General features: G+C 43.4%; 1 protein-coding gene across 2 annotated transcripts; it reads left to right on the forward strand.

Annotated features, from left to right (window-relative positions):
• The first annotated feature begins 8,225 nt into the window (after positions 1 to 8,225).
• On the forward strand, positions 8,226 to 15,034 carry IQCF1 (IQ motif containing F1). Of its 2 annotated transcripts, XM_003894343.2 has the most exons (4): positions 8,373 to 8,480; positions 8,656 to 8,760; positions 13,017 to 13,079; positions 14,574 to 15,034. In XM_003894343.2, exons 1-4 carry the CDS (start codon positions 8,478 to 8,480, stop codon positions 15,018 to 15,020), a joined length of 618 nt encoding a protein of 205 aa, XP_003894392.1. In that variant the 5' UTR covers positions 8,373 to 8,477; the 3' UTR covers positions 15,021 to 15,034. The 2 variants fall into 2 exon arrangements, with proteins under 2 accessions (XP_009198916.1, XP_003894392.1); XM_009200652.3 differs by lacking the exon at positions 13,017 to 13,079 and having other exon boundaries at positions 8,226 to 8,480.
• Positions 15,035 to 26,498: the final 11,464 nt, after the last annotated feature.

Consider the following 26,498-nt stretch of genomic DNA (forward strand, 5'->3'; position numbering starts at 1 on the left):
CTTATACCATGCTGTTTTGATTACTGTAACTTTATAGTGAGTCTTGAAATGAGATAATGTAAATCCTTCAACTTTGTTCTTAATTGTTTTGTTTGTTTGTTTTTGAGACAGCTTCGCTCTGTCCATCTCACTGCAACCTTTCCCTCCCAGGTTCAAGCAATTCTCCTGCCTCAGCCCCCTGAGTAGCTGGGATTACAGGTGCCCACCACCACGCCCAGTTAATTTTTTGTATTTTTAGTAGAGACGGAGTTTCACTGTATTGCCCAGGTTGATCTCCAACTCCTGGCCTCAAGTGATCCGCATGCCTCGGCCTCCAAAGTGTTGGGATTACAGGAGTGAGCCGCTGCCTCTGGCCAACTTTGTTCTATATCAAGAATTCCCCAATCATCCATTGATGTATGAAAATACAGTTGATTGGCTGGGCACAGTGGCATGCCTGTAATCCCAGCACCTTGGAAGGCTGAACTGAGCACTTGAGATCAGGAGTTCAAGACCAACCTGGCCCATATGGTGAAACCCTGTCTCCACTAAAAATACAAAAATAAGCCAGGCATGGTGGCACGTGCCTGTAATCCCAGCTACTCAGGAGGCTGAGGCAGGAGAATCACTTGAATCTGGAAGGCAGAGGTTGCAGTGAGTCGAAATCATGCCATTGCACTCTGTACTCCAGCCTGGGCGACAGAGTGAGACTGCGTCTCAAATAATAATAATAATGATAGTAATAAATAAAATAAAATGCAGTTGGTTTTCATATATTACCCTTGTATCTTGAAAATGTTTTGATGACTTTTATTTTTTAAACAGCTTTACTGGGACATAATTCACATACCATACAATTCACCTATGTAACATGTACAATTCAATGGTTTTAAGTATATTTATAGACATGTGCCACCATCACCATGGATATCTAGCAAATTTGCTGAATTCCTTTATCAGCTCTAGTAAGGTTTTTTGGGTACATTTTTGGGGACATTTTAATGCAAATAAGCATGCTGTGAATAACACAGTTTTCTTTCTTTAAACAGAATTTTAAGGCCATTTAAAGGCTTTATTGCACTGGCTAGGACTAGTGCATTGTTAATACACTAGTTAATAAATACACTAGTGCGTTTAGTGTATTGTTAAGTAGAAATGATAAGAGCAGAACTTTTAGTTTTATTTCTACATCTTTATTTTTGAAGGACATTTTCTCTGGGTATAGAATTTTAGGTTGGCTTATTTTTCTCTTCCCATTTCTTTAGCACTCTACAATGTCATTCCATTTTTTGTTTTCTGATTTCTTTTTGTTTCTGATGACAAGTCGTCTATACTGTTTATTTTTCTTCCCCTAAATGTAATGTGACCTTTTCCTCTGGTTTCTTTCTTTTTTTTTTTTTTTTGAGATGGAGTCTCGATCTGTTGCCCAGGCTGGAGTGCAGTGGCGAGATCTTGGCTCACTGCAAGCTCTGCTTCCCAGATTCACGCCATTCTCCTGCCTCAGCCTCCCGAGTAGCTGGGACTACAGGCGTCCACCACCACACCCGGCTAATTTTTTTTTGTATTTTTAGTAGAGACAGGGTTTCACGATGTTAGCCAGGATGGTTTCAATCTCCTGACCTTGTGATCTGCCCGCCTCGGCCTCCCAAAGTGCTGGGATTACAGGCGTGAGCCACCGCATCCAGCTGTTTGTTTTTTGAGACGGAGTCTCACTCTGGCTGGAGTGCAGTGGCACGATGTTGGCTCACTGCAACCTCTGCCTCCTGGGTTCAAGTGATTTTCATGCCTCAACCTCCCAAGTAGCAGGGATTACAGGCATGCACCACCACACGGGGCTAATTTTTGTATTTTTAGTAGAGATGGGGTTTCGCTATGTTGACCAGGCTGGTCTTGAACTCCTGGCCTCAAGTAGTCTACCTGCCTCAGCCTCCCAAAGCGCTGGGATTACAGGTGTGAGCCACCACACCCGGCCATCTTTGGTTTCTTTCTTTTTTTTTTTTTTTTTTGAGATGGAGTCTTACTCTGTCATCAAGGATGGAGTGCAGTGGTGCAATCTCATCTCACTGCAACCTCTACCTTCCAGGTTCAAGCGATTCTCCTGCCTCAGCCTCTGAGAAGCTGGGATTATAGTCACATGCCACCATACCCAGCTAATTTTTGTATTTTTAGTAGAGATAGGGTTTCACCATGTTGGCCAGGCTGGTTTCAAACTCCTGACCTCAAGTGATCCACCCACATCAGCCTCCCAAAGTGCTGGGATTGCAGGCGTGAACCACCTGGTTTTTTAGAAACAATTATCTTTTCCCTTGATTTTTATCAATTTCATTATTGTACCTATATGTAGTTTTCTTTGTGTTTATCATGTTCGTATAACTTTTTGACCTGCCTTTGAGTTTGATAATCCTTTCTTTTGTTACTTTCTCTAGTGAACTATTCATTTTGGGTATTGTATTTTTCAGTTTTAGAATTTCAGAACTGTGCATGGTGGCACGTGCCTGTAGTCCCTGCTACTCAGGAGGCTGATGCAGGAGTGTTTCTTGAGCTCAGGAGTTTGAGAGACCAAGGTGGATGATATAACAAGACCCTGTCTCTTTAAATAGAAAAAAAAAATTGCATTTCTGTTATTCTGTTCTTTAGAGTTTCCATTTGTCTGCCCAAATTCTCCATTTTCTTATTTCATTTTTTTCTACCTTTACCTCTAAATCATTTTTCTGTTATATGTATATTTATATAATCTCTGTTGTTTCAAAGTCTTTGCTAATTCTAACATATGAATCATCTGTGAGTCTGCTTCTATTGCTTTTTTCCTTTTGATTACAGGTCACATTTTTCTGCTGCTTCATGTGTCTCATTTTAAAAATTGTGTGCAAACACTAGATAAAAGCAGTAGAGACTAGGGTAGGCCATTTTTCAACTAATCAGGAGTTCAGTTAGGTTGGGGCTATGTTGACACTTTAGTTGGTTTGCATCCCCCTCAGTTTCAAATGTCTTGAGGCTGGGCTCAGACTCCTTTCTCCAGCAAAAATGTGGAATGTTAGCACTGTGAGACTTAAGAGCTCTCTCTGCTGTCCAAGCCAGCCCCTGGCTCCCTGTGCTGCTGTAGATCCAACAGAAGTCCCACGGGAAGGAATGATGGCAGCAGAGGACTCACTGTATGTGTGTGTGTGTGTGTGTGCGTGTGTGTGTGTCTTTTCCAGATTCCAAGTTGTCTTGCAGCTCGCATGCAGCCATTGAAAGTTCAGCTGGTTTATCCTCATCACAGCATTTCACTGCATATGGCGGGCTTACTCCTGCGGGTCCCTGTGTCCAGAGATTTGGTACCTATCCACAGGCATGAAAGCAGCCACTAACCTCAGTGCACCTAGAGAGGGATAGAGCCACTTTAGAATTCAGTTTATTTAGATGCTCCATAACTACTATTTTGTGATGTTTTAAGTTTGTCAGGTGTTTTCTTATTGTGCAGTTGCTGTGGGAGTATTTTGTGACCCTCTGCATCCTAACTGGAGGTGGAGCCCTCTGACATTCCCATGAAGTGGCGTTTCTTCCTCCTCCTGGCTACTCCGGAGGGAAGCCCTTCTATGCCCAGACCTGCCTTTATACTGTCTCATTTCCTTTCTTGATGTTGCCAGGGCTTTTTATTATTCACAGGATGTGAGTTACCCCATATATTCTGATCAGTAATTAGATTTTTGATTTAATTTTTCTATCTTTTTTTTTTTTTAAGACTGGGTCTTGCTCTGTCGCCCAGGTTGGGGTGCAATGGTGCGATCATGGCTCACTGCAGCCTCGACCTCCCTGGGCTCAGGTGATTTTCCCACCTCTGTCTCCCAAGTAGCTGGGACTACAGATGCACACCACCACGCCTGGCTGAGTTTTGTATATTTTGTAGATACAGGGTTTTGTTATATTGCCCCGACTGGTCTCAAACTCCTGGGTGCAAGTGATCCATCTGCCTTGGCCTCCCAAAGTGCTGGGATTACAGGTGTGAGCCACTGCACGTGGCCTTCTCTGTCTTCTTCTCTCTCAAAAAGCTGATACCCACTACTTAGGTTGTGAGGAGTTTGGGGTTTATTCTTCCAGATGATGAAGCACAAGGCTTTCATGAGTATGTGTGTGTGTGTCGGAGGGGAGGTGTGGAGAGTGTTGGGAGTTGGGGGAAGTAAAATACTGACTAGTGTTACAACAAAGGCCTGTATCCTATTATCCTTCTCAAATGAACACATATCACACCTTCTCTGTCACACCCTCTATTAGTCCATTTTCAGGCTGCTGATAAAGACATACCCAAGACTGGGCGATTTACAAAAGAAAGAGGGTTAATTGAACTTACAGTTCCACGTGGCTGGGGAAGCCTCACAATCCTGGCGGAAGGCAAGGAGGAGCAAGTCATGTCTTACATGAATAGCAGCAGGCAAAGAGAGTTTGTGTAGGCAAACCCCCATTTTTTTTTGGGGGGGGGGATAGAATTTTACTCTTGTTGCCCAAGCTGGAGTGCAATGGTGTGATCTCAGCTCACTGTAAACCTCTACCTCCCACGTTCAAGCGATTCTCCTGTCTCAGCCTCCTGAGTAGTGGGATTACAGGCACGAGCCACCATGCCCAGTTAATTTTTTGTATTTTTGATAGAAATAGAGTTTCACCATGTTAGCCAGGCTGGTCTCGAACTCCTGACCTCAGGTGATCCACCCACCTTGGCCTCCCAAAGTGCTGGGATTACAGGTGTAAGCCACCACGCCCAGCCCAAACTCCCATTTTTTAAAACCATCAGATTTCGGGAGACTCATTCACTATCACAAGAAAAGCGCAGGAAAGATCTGCCCCCTAATTCAATAACCTCCCACCAGGTTCCTCCCACGACATGTGGGAACTGTGGGAGTTATATATAATTCCAGATGAGATTTGGGTGGGGACACAGGGCCAAACCATATCATTCCACTCCTGGCCCTTCCCAAATCTCGTGTTCTCACATTTCAAAACCAATCATGCCTTCCCAACAGTACCCCCAAGTCTCAACTCATTTCAGCATTAACTCAAAAGTCCACAGTCCAAAGTCTCATCTGAGACAAGGCAAGTCCCTTCTGCCTATGAGCCTGTAAAATCAAAAGCAAGTTAATTACTTCCTAGATATATTGAGGGTACAGGCATTGGGTAAATACAGCCATTCTAAATGGGAGAAATTGGCCAAACAAAGGGGCTACAGGCCCTATGCAAGTCGGAAATCTAGTGGGGCAGTCAAATCTTAAAGCTCCAAAATGATCTACTTTGACTCCATGTCTGATATCCAGGTCACGCTGATGCAAGAGGTAGGTTCCCATGGTTTTGGGCAGCTCCACCCATGTGGCTTTGCAGGGTACAACCTCCCTCCCAGCTGCTTTCATGGGCTGGCATCCAGTGTCTGTGGCTTTTCCAGGCAAACAGTGCAAGCTGGATCTACCATTCCAGGGTCTGAAGGACAGTAGCCCTCTTCTCACAGCTCCACTAGGTGGTGCCCCAATAGGGACTCTGTGTGGGGGCTCTGTCCTTACATTTCCCTTCCACACTGCCCTAGCAGAGGTTCTCCATGAGAGCCCAGTCCCTCTAGCAAACTTCTGCCTGGGCATCCAGGCATTTCCATACATCCTCTGAAATTTAGGCAGAAGTTCCCAAGCTCCAATTCTTGACTTCTGCGCACTCAGAGGCTCAACACCATGTGGAAACTGCCAAGGTTTGGGGCTTGCACCCTCTGAAGTTGTACATTGGCTGCTTTCAGCCATGGCTGGAGTGGCTGGGACACAGGGCACCAAGTCCCTAGGCTGCACACAGCACTGAAACCATTTCCTCCTGGGCCTCTGGGCTTGTGATGGGGGGCTGCTGTGAAGCCTTCTGACATGCCCTGGAGACATATTCACCATTGTCTTGGGGATTAACATTCGGCTCCTCATTACTTATGCAGATGTCTGAAGTCGGCTTGAATTTCTCCTTAGAAAACGGGGTTTTCTTTTCTATCACATTGTCAGGCTGAAAATTTTTTGAACTTTTATGCTCTGTTTCCCTTATAAAACTGAATGCTGTTAACAACACCCAAGTCACATCTTGAATGCTTTACTGCTTAGAAATTTATTTTGCCAGATGCTCTAAATCACCTCTCTCAAGTTCAAAGTTCCACAAATCTCTAGGGCAGGGGCAAAATGTTGCCAGTCTCTTTTTCGCGACATAAGAGTCACCTTTGGTCCAGTTCCCAAGAAGCTCCTCGTCTCCATCTGAGACCACCTCAGCCAGGACCTTATTGTCCATGTCACTATTAGGCTTTTTTAAAAGCCATTCAACAAGTCTCTAGGAAGTTCCAAACTTTCCCACATTTTACTATCTTCTTCTGAGCTCTCCAAACTGTTCCAAGCTCTGCCTGTTACCCAGTTCCAAAGTTGCTTCCACATTTTTGGGTATTTTTTCAGCAACACCTCACCCTAATGGTACCAATTTACTGTATTAGTCCATTTTCAACTGCTGAAAAGACATACCAAAGACTGGGCAATTTACAAAAGAAAGAGGTTTAATTGGACTTACAGTTCCACATGACTGAGGAGGCCTCACAATCATGGTGGAAGGCAAGGAGGAGCAAATCACGTCTTACATGGATGGTAGCAGGCAAAGAGAGAGCTTGTGCAGGCAAACTCCCTTTTTTTTTTTTGAGATGGAGTCTTGCTCTGTCACCCAGGCTGGAGGGCAGTGGTGCAATCTCAGCTCACTGCAAGCCCTGCCCCCTAGGTTCATGCCATTCTCCTGCCTCAGCCTCCCCAGTAGCTGGAACTACAGGCGCCCACCACCACACCCGGCTAATTTTTTGTATTTTTAGTAGAGACGGGGTTTCACCATGGTAGTGAGGATGGTCTTGATCTCCTGACCTCATGATCCTCCTGCCTCGGCCTCCCAAAGTGCTAGGATTACAGGCATAAGCCACTGCACCCAGCCCAAACTCCCATTTTTAAAACCGTCAGATTTCATTAGACTCATTCACTATCATGAGAACCATGCAGGAAAGACCCACCCCCACAATTCAGTCACCTCCCACTGGGTTCCTCCCAAACACACGGGAACTGTGGGAGTTACAATTCAAGATGAGATTTGGGTGGGGACACAGAGCCAAACCATATCACACCCACAACTTCCCGTATCTTTCAATATATTTACATGTTCCCCACCCCCTCATCCCATTAACTTCACATCCCAGCCTCAAATGGCCTCCTCCTCTTCCCTACATTCCCCCTACATATCCACATTGGCCTCTCCCACACTCACCCTACATTTCAAGTGCACTCCTCAGTGATCCCAGGGGCTGTGCCTCTCAGGGATTTACCCTGTCCAGCTGGGTTTTCAGAGGCTGAGGTCAGGCAGAAAGGGGCTGTGCTTGTGCAGTGGCCCCCCTCGTCTATCTGACTGTGGCCTTGAGACCACAGGGACAGAGGAAGACAGGAGAGCACTTGAACCCATTTGAACCTCAGATGGAGTCCAGGCTGGTCCTCGACCCTCATGGGGTTCCTTGGGGACTGTGTTAGGCATGAGTCAGCAATTTAACTCGCCTCTCCAGAGGTAATCATTGGTAATAGTTTGGTATATATACCTTTTTTCTTCTTTATATTAATTTACAACATAAAATGTGTATCATATAATAACTTCTGGCATAAATTATTCAATTTTATGTGTAGAATTATGTTCCTAGTTTTGTTTACATAGTGGGATCAAAAGGAACTTTAGTTTTTTTACTTATAAATACATTTTTATATATTTCCTCATTAGTAATATAGATCAAATTCATTATTTTTAATAGTTATGTAGTATTTTATAGTATGAATGAACTATGCACCATTAAGTTAATCCCCTATTGATTATTAAAGTGGGCTATTTAAGTTTTTTCTTTTCTTTTTTTTTTTTTTGAGATGGAGTCTTGCTCTCTTGCCCAGCCTAGAGTGCAGTGGCATGATCCTGGCTCACTGCAAACCCCACTTCCTGGGTTCAAGCAATTCTGTCTCAGCCTCCTGAGTAGCTGGGATTACAGGTGACAGCCAACACACCCAGCTAATTTTTGTATTTTTAGTAGAGACAAGGTTTCACCATGTTGGCCAGGCTGATCTCGAACTCCTGACCTCAGTTGATCTGCCTGCCTTGGCCTCCCAAAGTGCTGGGATTACAGGCCTGAGCCACCGTGCCTGGCCAAGTTTTTTCAATTAAATATTATTACCAATGACTGGCTTTTTATAAACCTTTACAGCAATGGGCCAGGATTTCTGGCATCTTGCCTTTGAAGTCAGGGCTTTGTCCATTTCTGGCAGAAAAGAATGGGCAGCGCTTTTGTCTTTCCCTTGGAGGGGGCTCACTTGTTAGGAACCATCTGGTGCCTGAGTCACAGGTGCCATTATGACATCACAGGCCTTTTTTCCTCCACCCTTCCTGCCTATGCCATGGCTGGATGAACACAGATGTGAGGGGATTTGAACCATCTACAACCAATCCATATGTGACCAATGGTAAGAGCCAAACACACCAGGCTTGTTAGGGGTGTCCCATTGATCTCTCAGGGTGAAGGGACCCCCTGACACTGAAGACTCTGAGAAGACCTAGAAGCTGGGGATGCATGCCATACTGAATGGAGACGGAGGGACAGCAACCTCACTCTTGCCTTTCCCCTAATGCTGATTGCAGGAGGAGAAACAGCCCATAAAGACAGAGGAGCCCTCAAAAGAAGATGAGCCTCAGCAGAAGGAGACGCTGACCCATTTGTCCTTAGAAGCAGAGTCGAAGGCAGAGGTAAGAGGAGCCCTGACTTGGATGTCATTGATCCTATGTCCTAGTGCTTGTGGCTAGTGTCTTTTGCATGGTGCTGTTATAAGTAAAGTTTTAGTGCCACAAAAGAAATAGCACTCAAATATAAAATTTTCTTTTTAATTCCCAGCAATGCAATGTAGTTCTATAGAAGGGTGTACCCTTACAGGTGGAGCAATGGTGAGCACACACTTGGACAAGGGAGGGGAAGGCGTTCTTATCCCTGACGCACGTGGCCCCTGCTGCTGTGTCATTCCCCTATTGACTAGGGTTAGACACACAGGCTAAACTAATTCTGATTGGCTAATTTAAAGAGAGTGAAGGGGTGAGTGGTTTGGTGGGAAAAATGGTTACGGCGGAGCAGGAAATTGGAATGAGTCAGGGTGGAGAATGAGCAGGTAATCGGAATGAGTCAGGGTGGAGCAGGTAATCAGAATGAGTCAGGGTGGAGCAGGTAATTGAAAAAGGTTGCTTTACAAGGAAGTTAAGTTTAAAAGTAGAAGGCAAAGAATTGAACATACTGACATACTGATTCTTTGAAGAGAAATTTAGAACTCATATCTATGAGTTTTCCTTCTTTCTACCCTTTGATGAGAATGTGATCCTCAGGCTGGTGCTGGTTTACCAGAAATTCTAGGGGTGGTACCTGTGCTAAAAGACTTTTTGTTTTGAGGGAAAGGAAAATAGAAGATAAACCAAGTATATAATTTCTAAGAAATTGACCTTTTGTTTTAAATGTGGGGACATCAGCAGTGGACTTTATAGTCCTTTGTAACTTCTTACTGAGAAATTTCCTTTAGCACCTATTTTTATTAGTTTTTAGACCAAAGAAAGTCAAACACCATTTTATATTTGACAAAGCTTCCTATATGACTTTTATACCAGATAAGCTAAATTTAACCTTTATATTAGTGTGTTATTAATGTTAAACTTAATTTTAATAAAACCTTGTAGACATATTTATCCAATTTTTAATGTCTGACTATAAGGTAAGAATTTTATAGACTCTTTTTAACCTTTTATAATTTTTGTTAAACAGCAGGTTAGTGTTTTAAGAAAAACCTGTTGTGCTTTTATTTTAAAGTCCAGTTCACAGAAAAACTGGATGATGCCCCTTTAACTTTAGCCAATATGTTTACACGCAGAACTTCCTTTACAATTAACATTTCAAAACTTGCTTAAACCTTTAAAACAAAAAAAATTTTAAACCTTTTAATGTAGGTAAAAATCCACATTCTTATACCTCCTTATAATCCTTTCACCAAAGGTATATTTTACTTTCCTTACACACCTACACACCTTGCACATAAACTGTTTCTTCAATAGTTTTACATTCAGGAGGCCTAATTACTTTTAAATTATACAACATTTCTTGCACAAATTCCCTATTATAACATTTTTTTTCCATGACTTTCACAGACAATTCTTCGACATGCCTCAATTTTCTGACTTGTTGCAAACATCCCTTTCTTTAAACAACCAGTTAATTTATTTTAGGACAAGAATTTATCATATAACATTCCTTTTTACATAAATCCTCCCTCCCTCCCCCGGCTTTTTTTTTCTTGAAGATGATAACCATTCTTTTCCAAAGTGAACTTCCTTCATGTCTATGGACTAGACTGCCTAAGGCCACAAGATTAGAAGTTACTATAATACATGTTACACTGTTAACTTTTAGCAAACTTTACTTTTGTTGAAAATCTTGTAAGTTTGGGATTTCAATTATTCTTTGTTATTAATAAGACCTCGTTCAGTCCATATTAACTTAGAATTCATATAGATGGCTCCTTCCTGATTCTGTAAGTATTTTAAAGCTTGGCTGAGTGCAAACAGCTCGCAGGTTTGAGCAATTTTCCTAACTCTGCTTCTACAAGAGTTTCCTCATCACTTACTGAATACCCATTGTGTCTTTTTCCCTCAATCACTCGGAAGGAACCATCTATTGTCCTGTCCCGAAAGGAGTTCCTTGGAGGTCTGGTCGGACCTTTGTATGATAATTGAGATTTAGATCCCCTGTTAGGAAATCTGCTGGGTTAAGGGAATTTTCAGTGGTTAATGTTAAATCATCTTTTTCTAACAGAATAGCCTCATACTTCAAGGTTCTTGAGTCACTAAGCTACCTTTTTGCCTTTTTTTTTTTTTGACTTAGGATAGTTCTGACTTGAGGTGTGCTCACAATGAGGTTTCCGCTAAAACTTGTTTTTCTACTTTCTTCTGTTAGCAAAACAGTTGCCGCTACAGATTGAATGCATTTGGGCCATCCGCAGGTTACCGGATTAAGAATTTTTGATTAGAAAGGCTATGGGTTGTCAGTGGCCTCAGTGTTTTCGGGCTATGCCTTTGTTTACACTGACAACAAGGTGGTATTGGAGTGTTATAGGGTCATGGAAAAGATCTTCAATTATTAATTATAGGTTTTAAATTTACCCTGGCTTTTAAAGGAATAGGATACACTATATTTTCTTTACTACTTCCATCTCTCTTTGTCTTTGACTCTGTTTCTCTCTTTCCCTTTGACTCCCTCTTTGTCTTTCTGTCTCCTTCTCTCTCTCTCTCTCTGCCTCTCTGTCTCTCTTTCTCTTTGACTCCCTCTTTGTCTCTTTCTCTCTCTCTCTGCCTCTCTGTCTCTCTTTCTCTTTGACTCCCTCTTTGTCTCTTTCTCTCTCTCTGCCTCTCTGTCTGTCTCTCTCTCTGACTCCCTCTTTGTCTTTCTCGTTCTTTCTTTGCCTCTCTCCTTCTCTCTCTGTCTCTGACTCTGTCTCTTTCTCTCTGACTTCCTCTCCCAGTTTCTCTTTCCTCTTTGCTGGTCTTTCCCTGCCTCTGCCAGCCGCTTATGCTGCTGTTCTCCCCTCTCCTTCCCCTTCCCCTAGGGGAGGGACCATTGGGAGAGGAGCTACTCTCTCTTCCCCCAAGAAAGGAAAGGGGTGTTCTGAATATTTTTCTTACTACCAGAGGTTTGTGTGAGGTTCAACCCCCTGAAATTTGCGGAAGGCTCAACCCCTCAAAGCAGGGATGTCTCGCCTTGCCTGCCCTAGAAGTCTCAACCCCACAAACCAGGGATGTCTTGCCTTGCCTATCCTGGAAGGTTCAACCCCTCAAATCAGGGCGCATCTTGCCTTGCTGCTCTGGAAGGTTGACCCGTTTCCTCTCTTTCCCCCTCTGAAGGTCCCTTGGACACTTCCCACTCATGTTGTCCTCTCTGGCCACTCCCCAAGGAAGAATTAGGCCCCTCTTAGTGTTGGCATGCTGGTATAAATCCCATGGCAGGATCCACCCTAAGCCATAAGAGGTAGCTACAGAACTGCAGAGAGGATCCACTCATTCTGTCCAGAAGTAGGACTTGTCACCATCCACATGAACAACACCTCAAGTAGGGTTGTTTGTGATCATTCACACACACACACATTTAGCCCTCCAGAATTTGACCACCAAGGAAGTACTTTATCGGCTCCCACAGCTTCTCCTTTCTTGGTCTGTGCACAGAGTTGTTGCCACAATATGTGAGGATCCTTTAAGCTAGGTTGCTGGCCAGTTTTTTTCCGCGTTGCTGAGAGCTTGGGTTATTCCTCGCACTGGGTGGGTTCTGATTTTTCACCCCTGAGGCCGTTGCAAGGGGGCGGGGTGCACCTCCTCATGAGAGAGAACCAGAGACCTTCCCCAGAGTGGAATGTAATCACAGGCGAGCCCCCAGATTGTTATAAGTAAAGCTTCAGTGCCGCAAAAGAAATAGCACTCGAATGTAAAATTTTCTTTTTAATTCTCAGCAAGGCAATGTGCTTCTATAGAAGGGTGCGCCCTTACAGATGGAGCAACGGTGAGCGCACCCTTGGACAAGGGAGGGGAAGGGGTTCTTATCCCTGACACACGTGGCCCCTGCTGCTGGGTCCTTCCTTGGTTGGCTAGGGTTAGACCGCACAGGCTAAACTAATTCCAATTGGTTAATTTAAAGAGAGTGATGGAGTGAGTGGTTTGGCAGGAAAAATGGTTATGGCAGAGCAGGAAATCGGAATAAGTCAGGGTGGAGAATGAGCAGGTAATGGGAATGAGTCAGGGTGGAGCAGGTAATCGAAAAACCTTGCTTTATGAGGAAGTTAAGTTTAAAAGTAGAAGGCAAAGATTTGAACGTACTGACAGATTGATTCTTTGAAGAGAAATTTAGAACTCATATCTAACAGTGCTGAGCTAAGGAGAGAAAGAAACTCAATCTTGTCCGTTCTCTTTCCCCATTTCCCTTTCAGGCTAAAACTCCAGTTCTGGTTGAGACACAGAGAGTGGACAATGCCAATGAGAAATTAGAAAAAGTATGACCTCCCAAACCACACAGGGCTGGGGCTGGGGATGTGGGGGCTGTGCTTGTGGAATGGAATGACCATGATATGGAAGCGGGGCTCAGTTAGAAGTACCTGTGTGTGCATGTGTGTGTGTGTATGCGTGTGCGTGTATTTGAGCTTGTGCATGTATGTGTGCTTGTGAATTAAGATTTAAAATGTGAAAGTTAAGAAAAATGATGATGGGGAAGAGATGTAAGAGTTTTAACTTTGGGGTGGAGGAACTTTTGATACTATGACATGTTGACAAAAAGAGAAAAGAGTTGAACTCTGCAAAATATTTGAAGAGATTTATTCTAAGCCAAGTGTGAATGACCATGGCCCATGACACAGCCCTCAGGAAGTCCTGAGAACATGTGCCCAAGGTGGTCCCGGCACAGCTTGGTTTCGTACATTTTAGAGAGGTATGAAGCATCAATCAAATACATTTAAGAAATACATTGGTTTGGTCCAGAAAGGTGGGACAACTCATAGCGGTGGCTGGGGGGAGGGTGGTGTTTCCAGGCTATCGGTGAATTTAAACATCTTTTGACTGACAATTGGTTGAATTTGTCTAAAGACCTGAGATTCATAGAAAGGGAACATTCAAGTTAAGATAAAAGATTGTGGAGACCAAAGTTCTTTTGAACTTTTGTAGTATCTCCCCTTAGAGAAAACAGATGACAAATGTTTCCTAGTCAGATCTTAGTTAATCTCTTTAGGTTTGGGAGGGTCTGGAAGAAGAAGATCTAGCTATGTTAGTAGAGATTCTTTACAGATGCAAATTTTCCTCCACAAAGAACAGCTTTGTAGGGCCATTTCAAAATATGGCAAAGAAGCATGTTTTGGGATAAAATATTTTTCTTCCTTGTCTGATAATGTTATGCCGGGGTCAGGTTGGAAAGTAAAGGGTTAAATAAAACCCATCTGATGAGAAGTTATGATTTGTAGGGCATGACTCCCCAGGCCCCTTAGATACGAATTTGGGCAAGACAAAAAAAAAAAAAAAAAAATCAGGATTTAGTCTTCAGACATGACAGAGGGAGAGAACAGGCTGTGGCTATGAACTTTTGCCAGGGATGAGAGGGCAGGACTGGCAAAGGATGTGACTTCTCCAGCAGGTTGAAGGGGTCTGAAAGAAAGGATCAGATCTGGGTGGAACATGGTAACCCTTTGACCCTATATCACAGTGTTCTTGCTGGTCAACAAGGTCCGTGGAAAACTGGGTGAGGTAGCCAGGGCAGGTGTGCCCCAAGATGGGCAGGACACTGAGACCCAGGGGCAAGGTGATGTGCTTGTGGCTATCAACCAGAGGATGGCAGAGGCAGGACACCTACCTGATCTGGTTCCAGCTAGTGTCCTGCCCAGTGCTCCTGAATTCCAGAAAAAGAGACAGTTGCTGATAGGGAATCAGGGCCTTTCCTGGCACACCCTAGGGCTGAAGCCAGTGGGGAGCATTCTCTGAAGGTCCCTCTTTTTTCTTGAAAGCCCCCAGAAAACCAAAAGAAGCTCTCTGACAAAGATATGGTAGCCACCAAGATCCAGGCCTGGTGGCGGGGCACCCTGGTGCGTCGGGCACTGTTGCACGCGGCCCTCAGCGCCTGCATCATTCAGTGCTGGTGGCGGCTGATACTGTCCAAGATTCTGGAGAAGAGGCGGCGGGCGGCGCTGGAGGCCTTCTTCCGGGAGGAGTGGGCAGCAGTCACACTGCAGTCCCAGGCCCGCATGTGGCGCATCCGCAGGCGCTATTGCCAGGTGCTCAATGCTGTTCGCATCATCCAGGCCTACTGGAGGTGCCGCTCCTGTGCTTCCCGAGGGTTCATCAAGGGCCAGTACAGAGTCACAGCCAACCAGCTGCATCTCCAGCTGGAGATCTTGCTGGGCTCAGGGCCTTGCATTGTGACAGAGTGTATTCCCCTCTCAATAAAGGAATGAACTGGTCTTTTCCAGATAGTCTCTGACAAGCTTCAGGAGGTCAGAGCAATGGATAGCAGATACTTAGCATTTCATATACCAGCTCTGAGGAATGGGCAGGGCTTGTCTGAGGCCTCATGTGGAGCAGACTCTGAGCCTCTTTTCCAGACTGAGCAGAGACTGTGATTGATTAGCAACGTCTGCCGTAGGAAGGAAAGTTGAGGGTACAGACCTGTCAATTGGTCAACTCCATGGAATATCATTCATATTTACATCATTCTATGTACATAGTGCACCCTCCCCAGGACTGGGTATAATAGAAACCTGGCGGGTGGTGGTCATGGCAATGGCAGCACATTCTCCAGGAATTCACCCGTCTGGGTCTGGTTGCTCAGGGCTTGTTCCCCAACCCCTAGGACTGAGAGGAGCCCCCCAACCCCAAGCCCTGAGATCCTGTCTCCCTGCTGCACTGGGGGCTTTGTCCTTATACTTGGCTTCTAAGAATCTGAGACCCAAACTGGAAGCTGTTAGCATAACTCAAGTCCTCATCCTCACCTCAAACCCCATCTGTCCCTTGCCCTCGAGCCCCATATGAAAGCTAGGACTCATTTTCCTCCAGACCAGGCTGGCATGGGAGGTTCCACAGGCAAGGGGGTGGGAGAGAGGGCATTTTGCTGCCAACCCAACCCTCTGGTGAGTGTTAGACCTCAGGCTATCACAGCTGCAGGAGCTGAGCAGGCATTAGTCTTGTGTTCCTTATCCTCCCCACTGGCCCAACTTCTACAAGGGCCAATCCAGGCAGAGCTGGCTCTTCTGAAAGTCCCTTCCTGTGAAATGCTGCCAGCTGGGGTGGGGTTGGGGCCCAGGTGATGATAAGGGCCAATTAAGAGGTGAAGGTTTGCATTACTCTGATGATTAGTGATGTTGAACAATTTTTCACATTCCTGTTTGCCACTTAGCAAATAACAATGTAGTGTATATTTTAAGATACTTAAAAAAAAGAGTTTTGAATGTTGTCACTACAAAGAAATGATAAATGTTTAAAGTAATGGATATGGTAAATATCCCAATTTGGTCATTACAGTATATATACATGCATTGAAATATAACATTATACCCCATAATTATGTATAATTATTATCAATTATCAATTAAAAAATTAGTAACCAAAAAAGAGGTTAAAATTAGGCTGAACTTCTGCCTGTCAACACTGCTGTCACTGTCCTGTGGTTCCCTGCAGAAAGTGGGGATTCTGAGGACTGAGTCACAGCCCTATGTCCAGCCCTGCTTCAACGACTGTGCCCTGGAGAGCTGGTCCCTCAGCTCATAGATGTTCTGAGATGCTGCCCAGAAGTCTCAGGCTCTAGCTCTCAGGCATGAGCTCTGTATTTTCTGCTCTGTCCTGCCATGTCCTGCCCCTTGTATCTCGTTCAGGGCCTGGGTCTCTCATACCCACTCTGAAGGATTCCTGTCTTTCTCCTTGCCCCTGTTGTCCTGTGTTCAGAGTATCAGAGCATAGAGCTCTGACTTCCATCTGCTCCACCTCTCACTGCCCTGTGGCCATAGACAAGTCATTTCCCCTCTCTGAGCCCAGTGTCCTGAACTGTGAACTGGCGCTAACATTCCCCACCTTCCAGGGTAAACGTCAAGCACCATAAAAACTAGCACCTTCAAAACATCAAGTTTGTACACCTACTTTGCATTTAACTTTGTTAATTATACCTCAATAAAGCTAAAAAAATTTTTCTTCATCAGCATCAAAACAAGGAAAGGAGTCACAAACAAGCCTTAAATACCGGTAGCCATGGAAAAAACAGCCAATTCTGGGGTCAGCTGGAGTGGCCCAGCAAAGCACATGGAGGCATGTTCATCATTGTTGAGGTACTCCCACTCCCAGGCCTCCTCAGTGGACAGAGCCAGGAAATACATGTTTGTGTGTATGCATAAGCATTGCACATTTATATCCATGTTCATTTCTGTGCCTATCTATATTGAAATCTGTGAGCTCACACTGATACCTCCAATCCCACCCCAAATTTAAGAATTCACTCTAGTTTTCTCCTTTCCTTATTTCTTTTCTTTTTGAGATGGAGTCTGGCTTTGTCACCCAGGCTGGAGTGCATTGGCACAATATTGGCTCACTGCAACCTCCGCCTCCCTGGTTCAAGCAATTCTCCTGCCTCAGCCTCCCGAGTAGCTGGGATTACAGGCGTCCACCACAACGACTGGCTAATTTTTGTATTTTTAGTAAAGACAGGGTTTTGCCATGTTGGCTGGGCTGGTCTTGAACTCCTGACCTCAAGTGATCCACCCACCTCGGCCTCTAAGTGTTGGGATTACAGGTGTGAGCCACTGTGCCCGGCCTCCTTTCCATATTTCTACTCTTCTTTCTGAGAGTGACACCCCTAGCTCCGATGATCTTTAATACATTTTCTTATTTGATTTTTCCTGTGTGCAACTAATTTTGCACAGCTACTACTGGCCCCTGTCTTACAGAGACACTGGCCTATTTCTCTTGATCTCTGATATACGACACCGTCTATTGCCCTCTTCTTGTGGCTGAGGCTGTGGCTCCCCACGTTGGTCTGATGACTGAGGTAAATGCTCCTTCACCCAACCTGAGCTGAAACAAAATGTCAGGCCACCCTCTGTGTGGATATCCTCCTCACTGTGCTCAAGTTCTGATGGTCTATGCCACCAAGGATGCCCTTCTCATCCTGCCTGATATGACACTATAACTGGTATGGACTTACACCCCCGTGTGGACTCCTCCTCCCACTGCCTGGGTTTCATGCTGGTCCCTCCTAGAACGATGCCTTCCTTCCCCGTCTTGTGACCCTCCCTCACCCGACTCTGTTCCATGGTGGCTCTCTTTGCCCCTGGTGCAGCTATGTTGCACTGCCCAGCCTGAGGATTTCAGACCGATGGAGTGATTCGGGAAGGAAAGGGAAAAGAAAATAAAGGCAAGGGCAAGAGAAAACTAAATTTTCAATAAAAAAATGGAGACAAAGCATCTGCAGAAGAAAATTCTCAATCATGGGCTAACATCTGCTTCAACATTTTCACCCCAAACCTCAAGCAAGCATAACCACAGAGAAGATCTGGAAATTGTTCATGAAATAATGAATCAAAATGTTTGAGGTTCAGGCCTTCCTCTCCCACTACAAATTCATAGGAATAACAGAAAAAAAAACACATTGATTTCAAAAGTTTGTACTAGTACCTAAAATATAGGAAGGGGGCCTTCAGGGAATGGAAGCATGTGGAATCCCTAATAGTCAGAAGGTATATGTGGAAAAACTGAAAGACAATAAATTAAAGCTTTAGAAAAGGCAAAGGCAAAGGCAAGAGTGGCCATGCAGTTTCTCCATGCTTGGAGCTAGCTGGCCAGGGACAGCAGGGCTGTGGGCTCTGCAGGGCACTGGTTGGAATATGCCCATAGGAGGAGCAGCTGGCTCTCTGCTGAGCTACACAGTTGGCAAGAGTGGCTGACGGCAGAGGGCTCTGTGACCCACCAGGGCCTGGTGCCATGTGACACCCTTGCACAGCAAGGACCCTGTCCAGAGGACCACCCACAGAGGTCCCACCCTGACAGGCCACCTCACAGAAATGGAAGACCCAGAAGTTCCACTGTTGGTCGAATGTGTGCTTCTGAGAAAGGATGGAGAATGGAGGGAAGGAGCACGCAAGCATGAGTGAGAGGATCTCCCATCATTAATGAGAGTTTTAATGAGATTCTTTAGAAAGAACTACAGTTTAAGACAGCTGACCAACTGCACCAAGATGAGTGAAAACAGATGGAACCCAAAATATGTTATGGCTGAAGATAAACTGAATGAAGATACCGAAATTTTTTTTTTTGAGGTGAGTTTCGCTCTTGTTGTCCAGACTGCAGTGGCACAATCTCAGCTCACTGCAACCTCCTCCTCCCGGGTTCAAGCGATTCTCTCACCTCAGCCTCCCGAGTAGCTGGGATTACTGGTGCCCACCACTGCACCCGGCTAATTTTTGTATTTTTAGTAGAGACGGGGTTTCACCAAGTTGGCCAGGCTGGTCTTGAACTCCTGACCTCAGGTGATCCACCCGCCTTGGCCTCCCAAAGTGCTGGGATTGTAGGCATGAGCCACCACGCCCTGCCAAAATGCTGAAACATTTAAACAAGAAATAAAACCAATGGCTTACCCACCAAGGAGTAGGTCAGGGTGACTTCAGGTTTCTCAGCAGCAACACTGATTGCAAAGAGAGAGTGGAGCCACAGCCTCAACTTTCTGCAGAAGAATCTTTCTCAGCACAGAATCATAAACTCACCTCGATATTATCCAAGTGTTGTCCCCCCCCCCCGCTCCCGTGCAATCCGTGGAGTCAGGGACGTGGCACTCAATAGGCTAATGGGAAATCTAAAACCAAAAATGAGCACCCAAACAAGAACCACCAAGCTTTGGAGGAAACCAATAGCATGAAAAAGCATTCTTAAACTCTGCAAGCAGAAACCTGATAACCAAGGGAAAGACTTGAGAAATTAATATCCTCATTGGGTGAAGGAAGACATCTTAGATACAAAAGAACAAATCTTTATTAAAAAGCCATTTATGGATCTCAGAAAGGAATAATCCTTGTCAAAATTAAAACCCAGTAGATGGGATGAATAGCAGAATGCAGGTATAAAGTGCAGATTAGTGAGTGGAAATTTTGATGTGAAGAATCCTCCTGGAGGCCAGGCGTGGTGGCTCAAGCCTGTAATCCCAGCACTTTGGGAGGCCGAGACGGGCAGATCACGAGGTCAGGAGATCAAGACCATCCTGGCTAACACGGTGAAACCCCGTCTCTACTAAAAAATACAAAAAACTAGCCGGGCGAGGTGGCGGGCGCCTGTAGTCCCAGCTACACAGGAGGCTGAGGCAAGAGAATGGCGTAAACCTGGGAGGCGGAGCTTGCAGTGAGCTGAGATCCGGCCACTGCACTCCAGCCTGGGTGACAGAGCGAGACTCCGTCTCAAAAAAAAAAAAAAAAAAGGATCCTCCTGGAGTGTAGCACAAAAGGTCAGAGAAATGAAAAGCTTAAAGAAAATAAATAAAAGAATGAGGCATTGATCCAGAAGTTCCAGTCATGGTTGACTGTGTATTCCTGAGAAAGGAATTGCAGAGACAAAGGCAGAAACATTCAAAGCATTGATGAGTTTTCCAGAGCTTAAAGAGACTCACTTGCCCTCAAAAGATGAAGAAAACAGATGGAGCTTCACATAGGTCACAGCACAATCTCATAACTGATGAAGATAGAACACTTAAATATTTAAAGAGGAAAAGGAATCAACACATCACCTCCTAAGGAACAAGTTTCAGATTCACATCAGCTTTCTCAGCATCAACACTGAGTGCAAGAAGAAAATGGAGCAACACTCCCAATGCTCTGAGAGAAAGTAAATGTGAGCATTGAATGCTATGCTACCCCAAATGTCATTCAAGTGTAAGTGCAAAGTGAAAGGCATCCTTTTAATTCAAAATTTAGTCTACATCAAAAGTCTCTGACTGTATCTCTGGGAAATTAACTCCATGACAAAGGAAAACAAATCCAGGAGAATGGCACAAGACATAGTGATGAGTATAGATGCCACTAACATTTATTATTACGACTGAATAAGATTTTCCTATAAAATATGTATATTTCTTTTTTCCTGTTAGACAAGGTCTCTCTCTGTAATCAGGCTGGAGTGCAGTAGCTGGATCATGGCTCACTTCAGGCTGCACCTCCCAGGCTCAAGTGATCCTTCCATTTCAGCCTCCTGAGTAGCTGGGACTACAGGTCCATGCCTCAATGCCCAGCTAATTTTTGTATTTTTTGTAGAGATGGGGTCTCACTCTGCTGCTCAGGCTGGTCTCCAATTCTGGGGCTCTAGCAATCTGTCTGCCTCAGCCTCACAAAGTGTTGGAATCACAGGCGTGAGCCACTGCGTCTAGCCAAAATATGTATATTTCCATAAAATATGTCTGTTTCTCAAATGATGGCAACATGGGAGGTTGCTGGAGACAGTGTATGGAAAAAAGGAACTTGGGCTAAAGTTCTTGCCTGATTTGAGGCCCAAGTGATACTGATTTGCTTCAGATGCTCCACAGGCAAAATAAAATCTGTTAACATGTAAGTACTAGAAGAACAGCAATGAGGTATATAACGTCTAGGTAAATTAGAAACTACATTCAGCTAACATAGAAATCTAAAATACATTTGGGAGGCCGAGACGGGCGGATCACGAGGTCAGGAGATCGAGACCATCCTGGCTAACACGGTGAAACCCCGTCTCTACTAAAAAATACAAAAAAAACTAGCCGGGCATGTTGGCGGGCGCCTGTAGTCCCAGCTACTCGGGAGGCTGAGGCAGGAGAATGGCGTAAACCCGGGAGGTGGAGCTTGCAGTGAGCTGAGATCCGGCCACTGCACTCCAGCCTGGGCGACAGAGCGAGACTCCGTCTCAAAAAAAAAAAAAAAAAAAAAAAAAGAAATCTAAAATACAGTGAGTCAAACAAATTAGAGGTTTGGTTTACATCTCCTAAAAGAAGTCTGAGAGTGGACAGTCCAGGCTCAGTGGACAGCGCCATGATATCATCATGGAACTAAGCATCTACTGTTTTCGCACCACCTCCCCACCGTGTTGGGGAGGTAACTCATGTCCTCATGCTCTCAAAGCGGTTACCAGAGTGCTGGCCATCAAGTTCACATTTTAGGGAAGCAGAGGGTTAAGGCGAAATGGGAAAAGGGTCCATTTGAGCTCAGCCTGGCTCCTTAAAGAGGTTTCCCAGAAGGCCCACCCAGTGACTCTGCTGACATCTCATTGGCTAGTGAATATCACGTGACCACTCCAGTCGCAAGAGAGGCCGAGAAATGCTATTCCTTTAATTGCACATGTTGCCAACACCACTAAAATCAGTTCTTTTTAGTGATGAAGTGGGACTAAGTATGGGTAAGCAACTCACAATATCTGACACAATTTCTAAAACAGTAGGAAGAAAAAAACCTCACCAATCTCAAAACTCCCTGAAAACCTAATTAATCCAACAAAAGACAGGATAATAAAAATAAATCTTAAGAGAAATGATAGATTTAGAGTACAAAATAATATAGCAATAAGCCTGATATATTAGGAATCAGTAAATGTAAATTAGTAATGCCGACCTATTAGAAAATGAGACTTCTGGCTAGGCACAGTGGCTCTCACCCATAATCCCAGCACTTTGGGAGGCCAAGGCAGGAGGATCACTTGAGCCCAGGAGTTCTAGACCACCCTGGGCAACATAGCAAGATCCCATCTCTAAAAATAATACAAAAATTATCTGGGCATGGTGGTATGTGCCTGTGGTCCCAGCTACTGAGGGGCTGAGGTGGGAGGATCACTTGAGCCCAGAAGGTTGAGGCTGCAGTGAGTTGTGATCATGCCACTGAACTCCAGCCTTGGTAACAGAGTGGGACCCTGTCTCTGAGAAAGAGAGAGAGAGAGAGAGAGAAAGAGAGAGAGAGACTCTCAAGCTAGGTTAGACAGATTGTGCTTGTGGTGGATGCAGAGATGCACCATTTAGACTTCCCTCAACAAAGGACCTGTTGTATCAGCTCCTGGGAGTACTGACTACAGCTGTCAGCTCCTTCAGGTACTGCTTCAGCTGCGGAAAGCCTACCTTGCCCAAGGTTAAGTCCTTCCAGATGCCACCCACAATGACTGAAACAGGTGAATGGATAACCACCTGACCACCACATTCAAATCGGGCAATTCTGCCAGGCCATTTCAGCATCAGAGCTTCTTATGGTACTTGATAAGGATAAGAAGGGAATACTATGAACAAGTAAGTATACACACATTAAATTAATGAAATGAATCAATTCCTTGAAAACAAAAAAACTACTATACCAAAAGTTATCCAAGATGAAATAAATAACTGGAGTCATTCTATAGCTATTTAAAAGATTGAATTTGCAGTTTAAAACCTTCTAGATAGTTTTATTTGCAACTTCTACCAAATATTTTACAAATAACCAATTCTACATAATCTCTTCTGCAAAATAGAAGAGGAGAGACACTTCTCAATTCATTTTATGAGGCCAACATTATTCTGACATTAAGACCAGACAAAGATAGCGTTAAGAATAGAAAACTATGGACCAAGGCCGGGCCCGGTGGCTCATGCCTGTAATCCCAGTACTTTGGGAGGCTGAGGCGGGTGGACCACCTGAGGTCAGAAGTTTGAGACCAGCATGGCCAACATGGTGAAACCCCCGTCTCTACTAAAAATCCAAAAATTACCCAGATGTGGCGGGCACCTGTAATCCCAGCTACTTGGGAGGCTGAGGCAGGAGAAATGTTTGAACCCAGGAGGCAGAGGTTGCAGTGAGCTGAGATTGTGCCACTGCATTCCAGCCTTGGCGACAAGAGTGAAACTGTCTCAGAAAAAAAAAAAAAGAAAGAAAGAAAATTGTGGACCAATATACTTCATGAACATAGAAGCAAAAAATTTATTAATAAAATATTAGCAAATTCAATTTAGCAGAAAGTATACAATATTACAGTCACACATCGCTTAATAATGGGGATATGTTCTGAGAAATGCATCATTAGGTGATTTCATCATTGTGGGAACACCATAGAGTGTGCTTACATAAACGTAGATGGTGTAGTTTTCTACATAACTAGGCTATAGAGAAGACGTACAGCCTATTGCTCCTAGGCTGCAAACCTGTACAGCATGTTACTCTGCTGAATACTTTAGACAATTATAACACAATGGTAAGTGTCTGTGTACCTAAACATAGAAAAAGTACAGTAAAAATGTAGTATTATAGTATTCTGGGACCACTGGTGTATATGTGACTGAAATAGTGTTATGTAGTGCGTGACTGTATGGGCCTTGTTTCAGGAATGCACAACTTCAATATTTCAAGAATGCAGTTTCAATACTTGAAAACCAAACATTGTAACTTATATGATTAATTTAAAGGGGGAAAACCACATGGTCGTATCACTTGAAGTACAGAAAACATTTGACAAAATTCAACATTTGTTCATAATAAAAACTCTCAGCAAATTAGGACTAGAAGGGAATTTTCTCAACCTGATTAAGTTTATCTACAAAAAGCCCACAGCTAACATCCTACTTAAGAGAGAAAGATGAAATGCTTTCCACCAAGGTTGGGAGCAAGGCAAGAGTATTTTCTCTTGCCAGTCCTATTTACTAGATATTCCTGCCAGAAAAAGAAATAAAGATATACAGATTGGAAACAAAAAAATAAAACTACCCCTATTCATAAGCAACAGGATTGTCCATGTAGGAAATCCCAAGGAATCTACAAAATGAAAGCCAAAAATCTTCTAGAAGAGATAAGATAATTGAGCAACATTGCAGGAAACAAGGTTAACACAAAATTCAGTCATGTTTCTATATACTAACAATTGGAAACTTAAATATAAAAGCAGTGCTATTTACAATAGTTCCATAAAATGAAATTCTTAAGTATAAATCTAACAAAACATGTAAAAATCTATATTTGGAAAACTAAAAAACACTGACAAAAGAAAGCAAAGAAGGCCTAAATCAATGGAGAAACATACTGTATTCACAGATTGGAAGACTCAGCAAAGTAAAGATGTTAATTATACACAAATTGATCTATAGATTTAATGTAATTCCAATCAAAATGCCAGAAAGATTTTTAGATATAGACAAGCTGATTCTAAAATTTATGTGGAAAATTCAAAGAATTAGGAGAGCCAGAGCACTTCTGAAAAAAACAATAAATGTAGAGTAATCATATTATTTAATTTTAAGACTTTATAAAGCTGCAGTAATAATGAAGACTGTGGTATTGGTAAAGGGATAGACACATAGATCAATGAAATAGACTAGACAGTCCAGAGTTTCACACAAACAAGGCCAATCATTTTTTGACAAAGATACAAAGGAATTCCAATGGAAAAAGGACAGTCTTTTCAACATGGTCAAATAACTGGAAATTCATATGCAAGAAAACGAACCTCAACCTAATCCTCATATAAAAATTAATTCAAGAAGAATCATGGTTATAAATGTAAAATATAACTATAAAATCTTAGCAGATAACATATGAGAAAATCTTTATCACCTAGAATTAGAAAAGCAGTTCTTATATATGACAACAAATGTGAAATTCATAAAGGAAAAAATTTATTAATTGGACTTCATCCGTGAAAGACACTGTTAAGAGAATGAAAATATAAGCCACATAATGGGAGAAAATATAAATCACTACCTCACAGATAATTTTTATCCATAATATATACAGAAGACTCAAAATTTAGTAGTAATTGTGATGGTTAATGCATGTGTCAACTTGACTGGGCTAAAAGATGCCCAGATAGCCAGTAAAACACGATTTCTTGGTGTGTCTGTGAGGATGTTTCTGGAAGAGATTAGCATTAAAATTGGTAGGCTGAGTCAATGAGGTTGCCCTCACCAGTGTGGTGGCCAGGATCCAATTTGTTGAGAGCCTAAATAGAACAAAAAGGTGGAAGAAGTGTGAATTCATTCTCTCTTCTTGAGCTGGGACATTCACCTTCTCCTAGAGAGCTGGGTTCTCTGGCTTTGGACTTTGGGACTTGCATCAGAGGGCACTCCTCCCTTTCCCACCCTTCCAACTCCAGCCAAATTACATCACCAGCTTTCGTGGTTCTCCAACTTTCAGAGAGCAGATTGTGAGACTTCTCAGCCTCCATAGTTTCAGTGAGCCAATCCCATGATAAATCTATTTCTATCTCTAACTCTTATTGGTTCTGTTTCTCTGGAGAACCTCAGTGAATACAGTAATAAAATAAACAGTCCATTAAAATATGGCCAAAGACTTGAACAGACACATTACTAAAGAAGATATATAGATACCAACTAAGGACATGAAAAGATGCTCATCACCATTAGCCATTAGAGAAACGAGTTAGTAAACTTTTCCAGTAAAGGATTAGATACATAGTAAACATTTCCAGCTTCATGGGCTGAGAGGCAAAATTGATGATGTGACATGTATACATAGTTATATAGCAAGAGAGAAAACAAGTTTCCACAAATTTTTATTGATGAAATTAAAGATATAATAAAAATTGAGTAAGTTTTGTAATACAGGTGAACTAATGAAAATAATGCATTTTTTTTTGGGGGGGACAATATTTTGTTTAATTAGGGCTGAAAGTTAGTGTTTTCTGTCATCAAAATCAGTTGCACATGCTTATATGTGATTAATTTTATATATTTCATCTTTGCACTGTCTTTTTACACATATAGGCACTATGTAAAATATTTAGTACTGCCAAATACTAATATGAATCTGATATGGTTTGGGTCTGTATCCCCACCAAATCTCATGTTGAATTGTAATTCTCAACGTTAGAGGTGGGGCCTGGTGGGAGGTGATTGGAGCGTGGGAGTGGTCCTTCATGAAGGATTTAGCACCATCCCCTTGGTGCTGTTCTTGTGATAGTGAGTTTCCATGAGATCT

This window comes from Papio anubis, chromosome 2 (assembly GCF_008728515.1).
Source record: "Papio anubis isolate 15944 chromosome 2, Panubis1.0, whole genome shotgun sequence".
Taxonomy (NCBI): domain Eukaryota; kingdom Metazoa; phylum Chordata; class Mammalia; order Primates; family Cercopithecidae; genus Papio; species Papio anubis.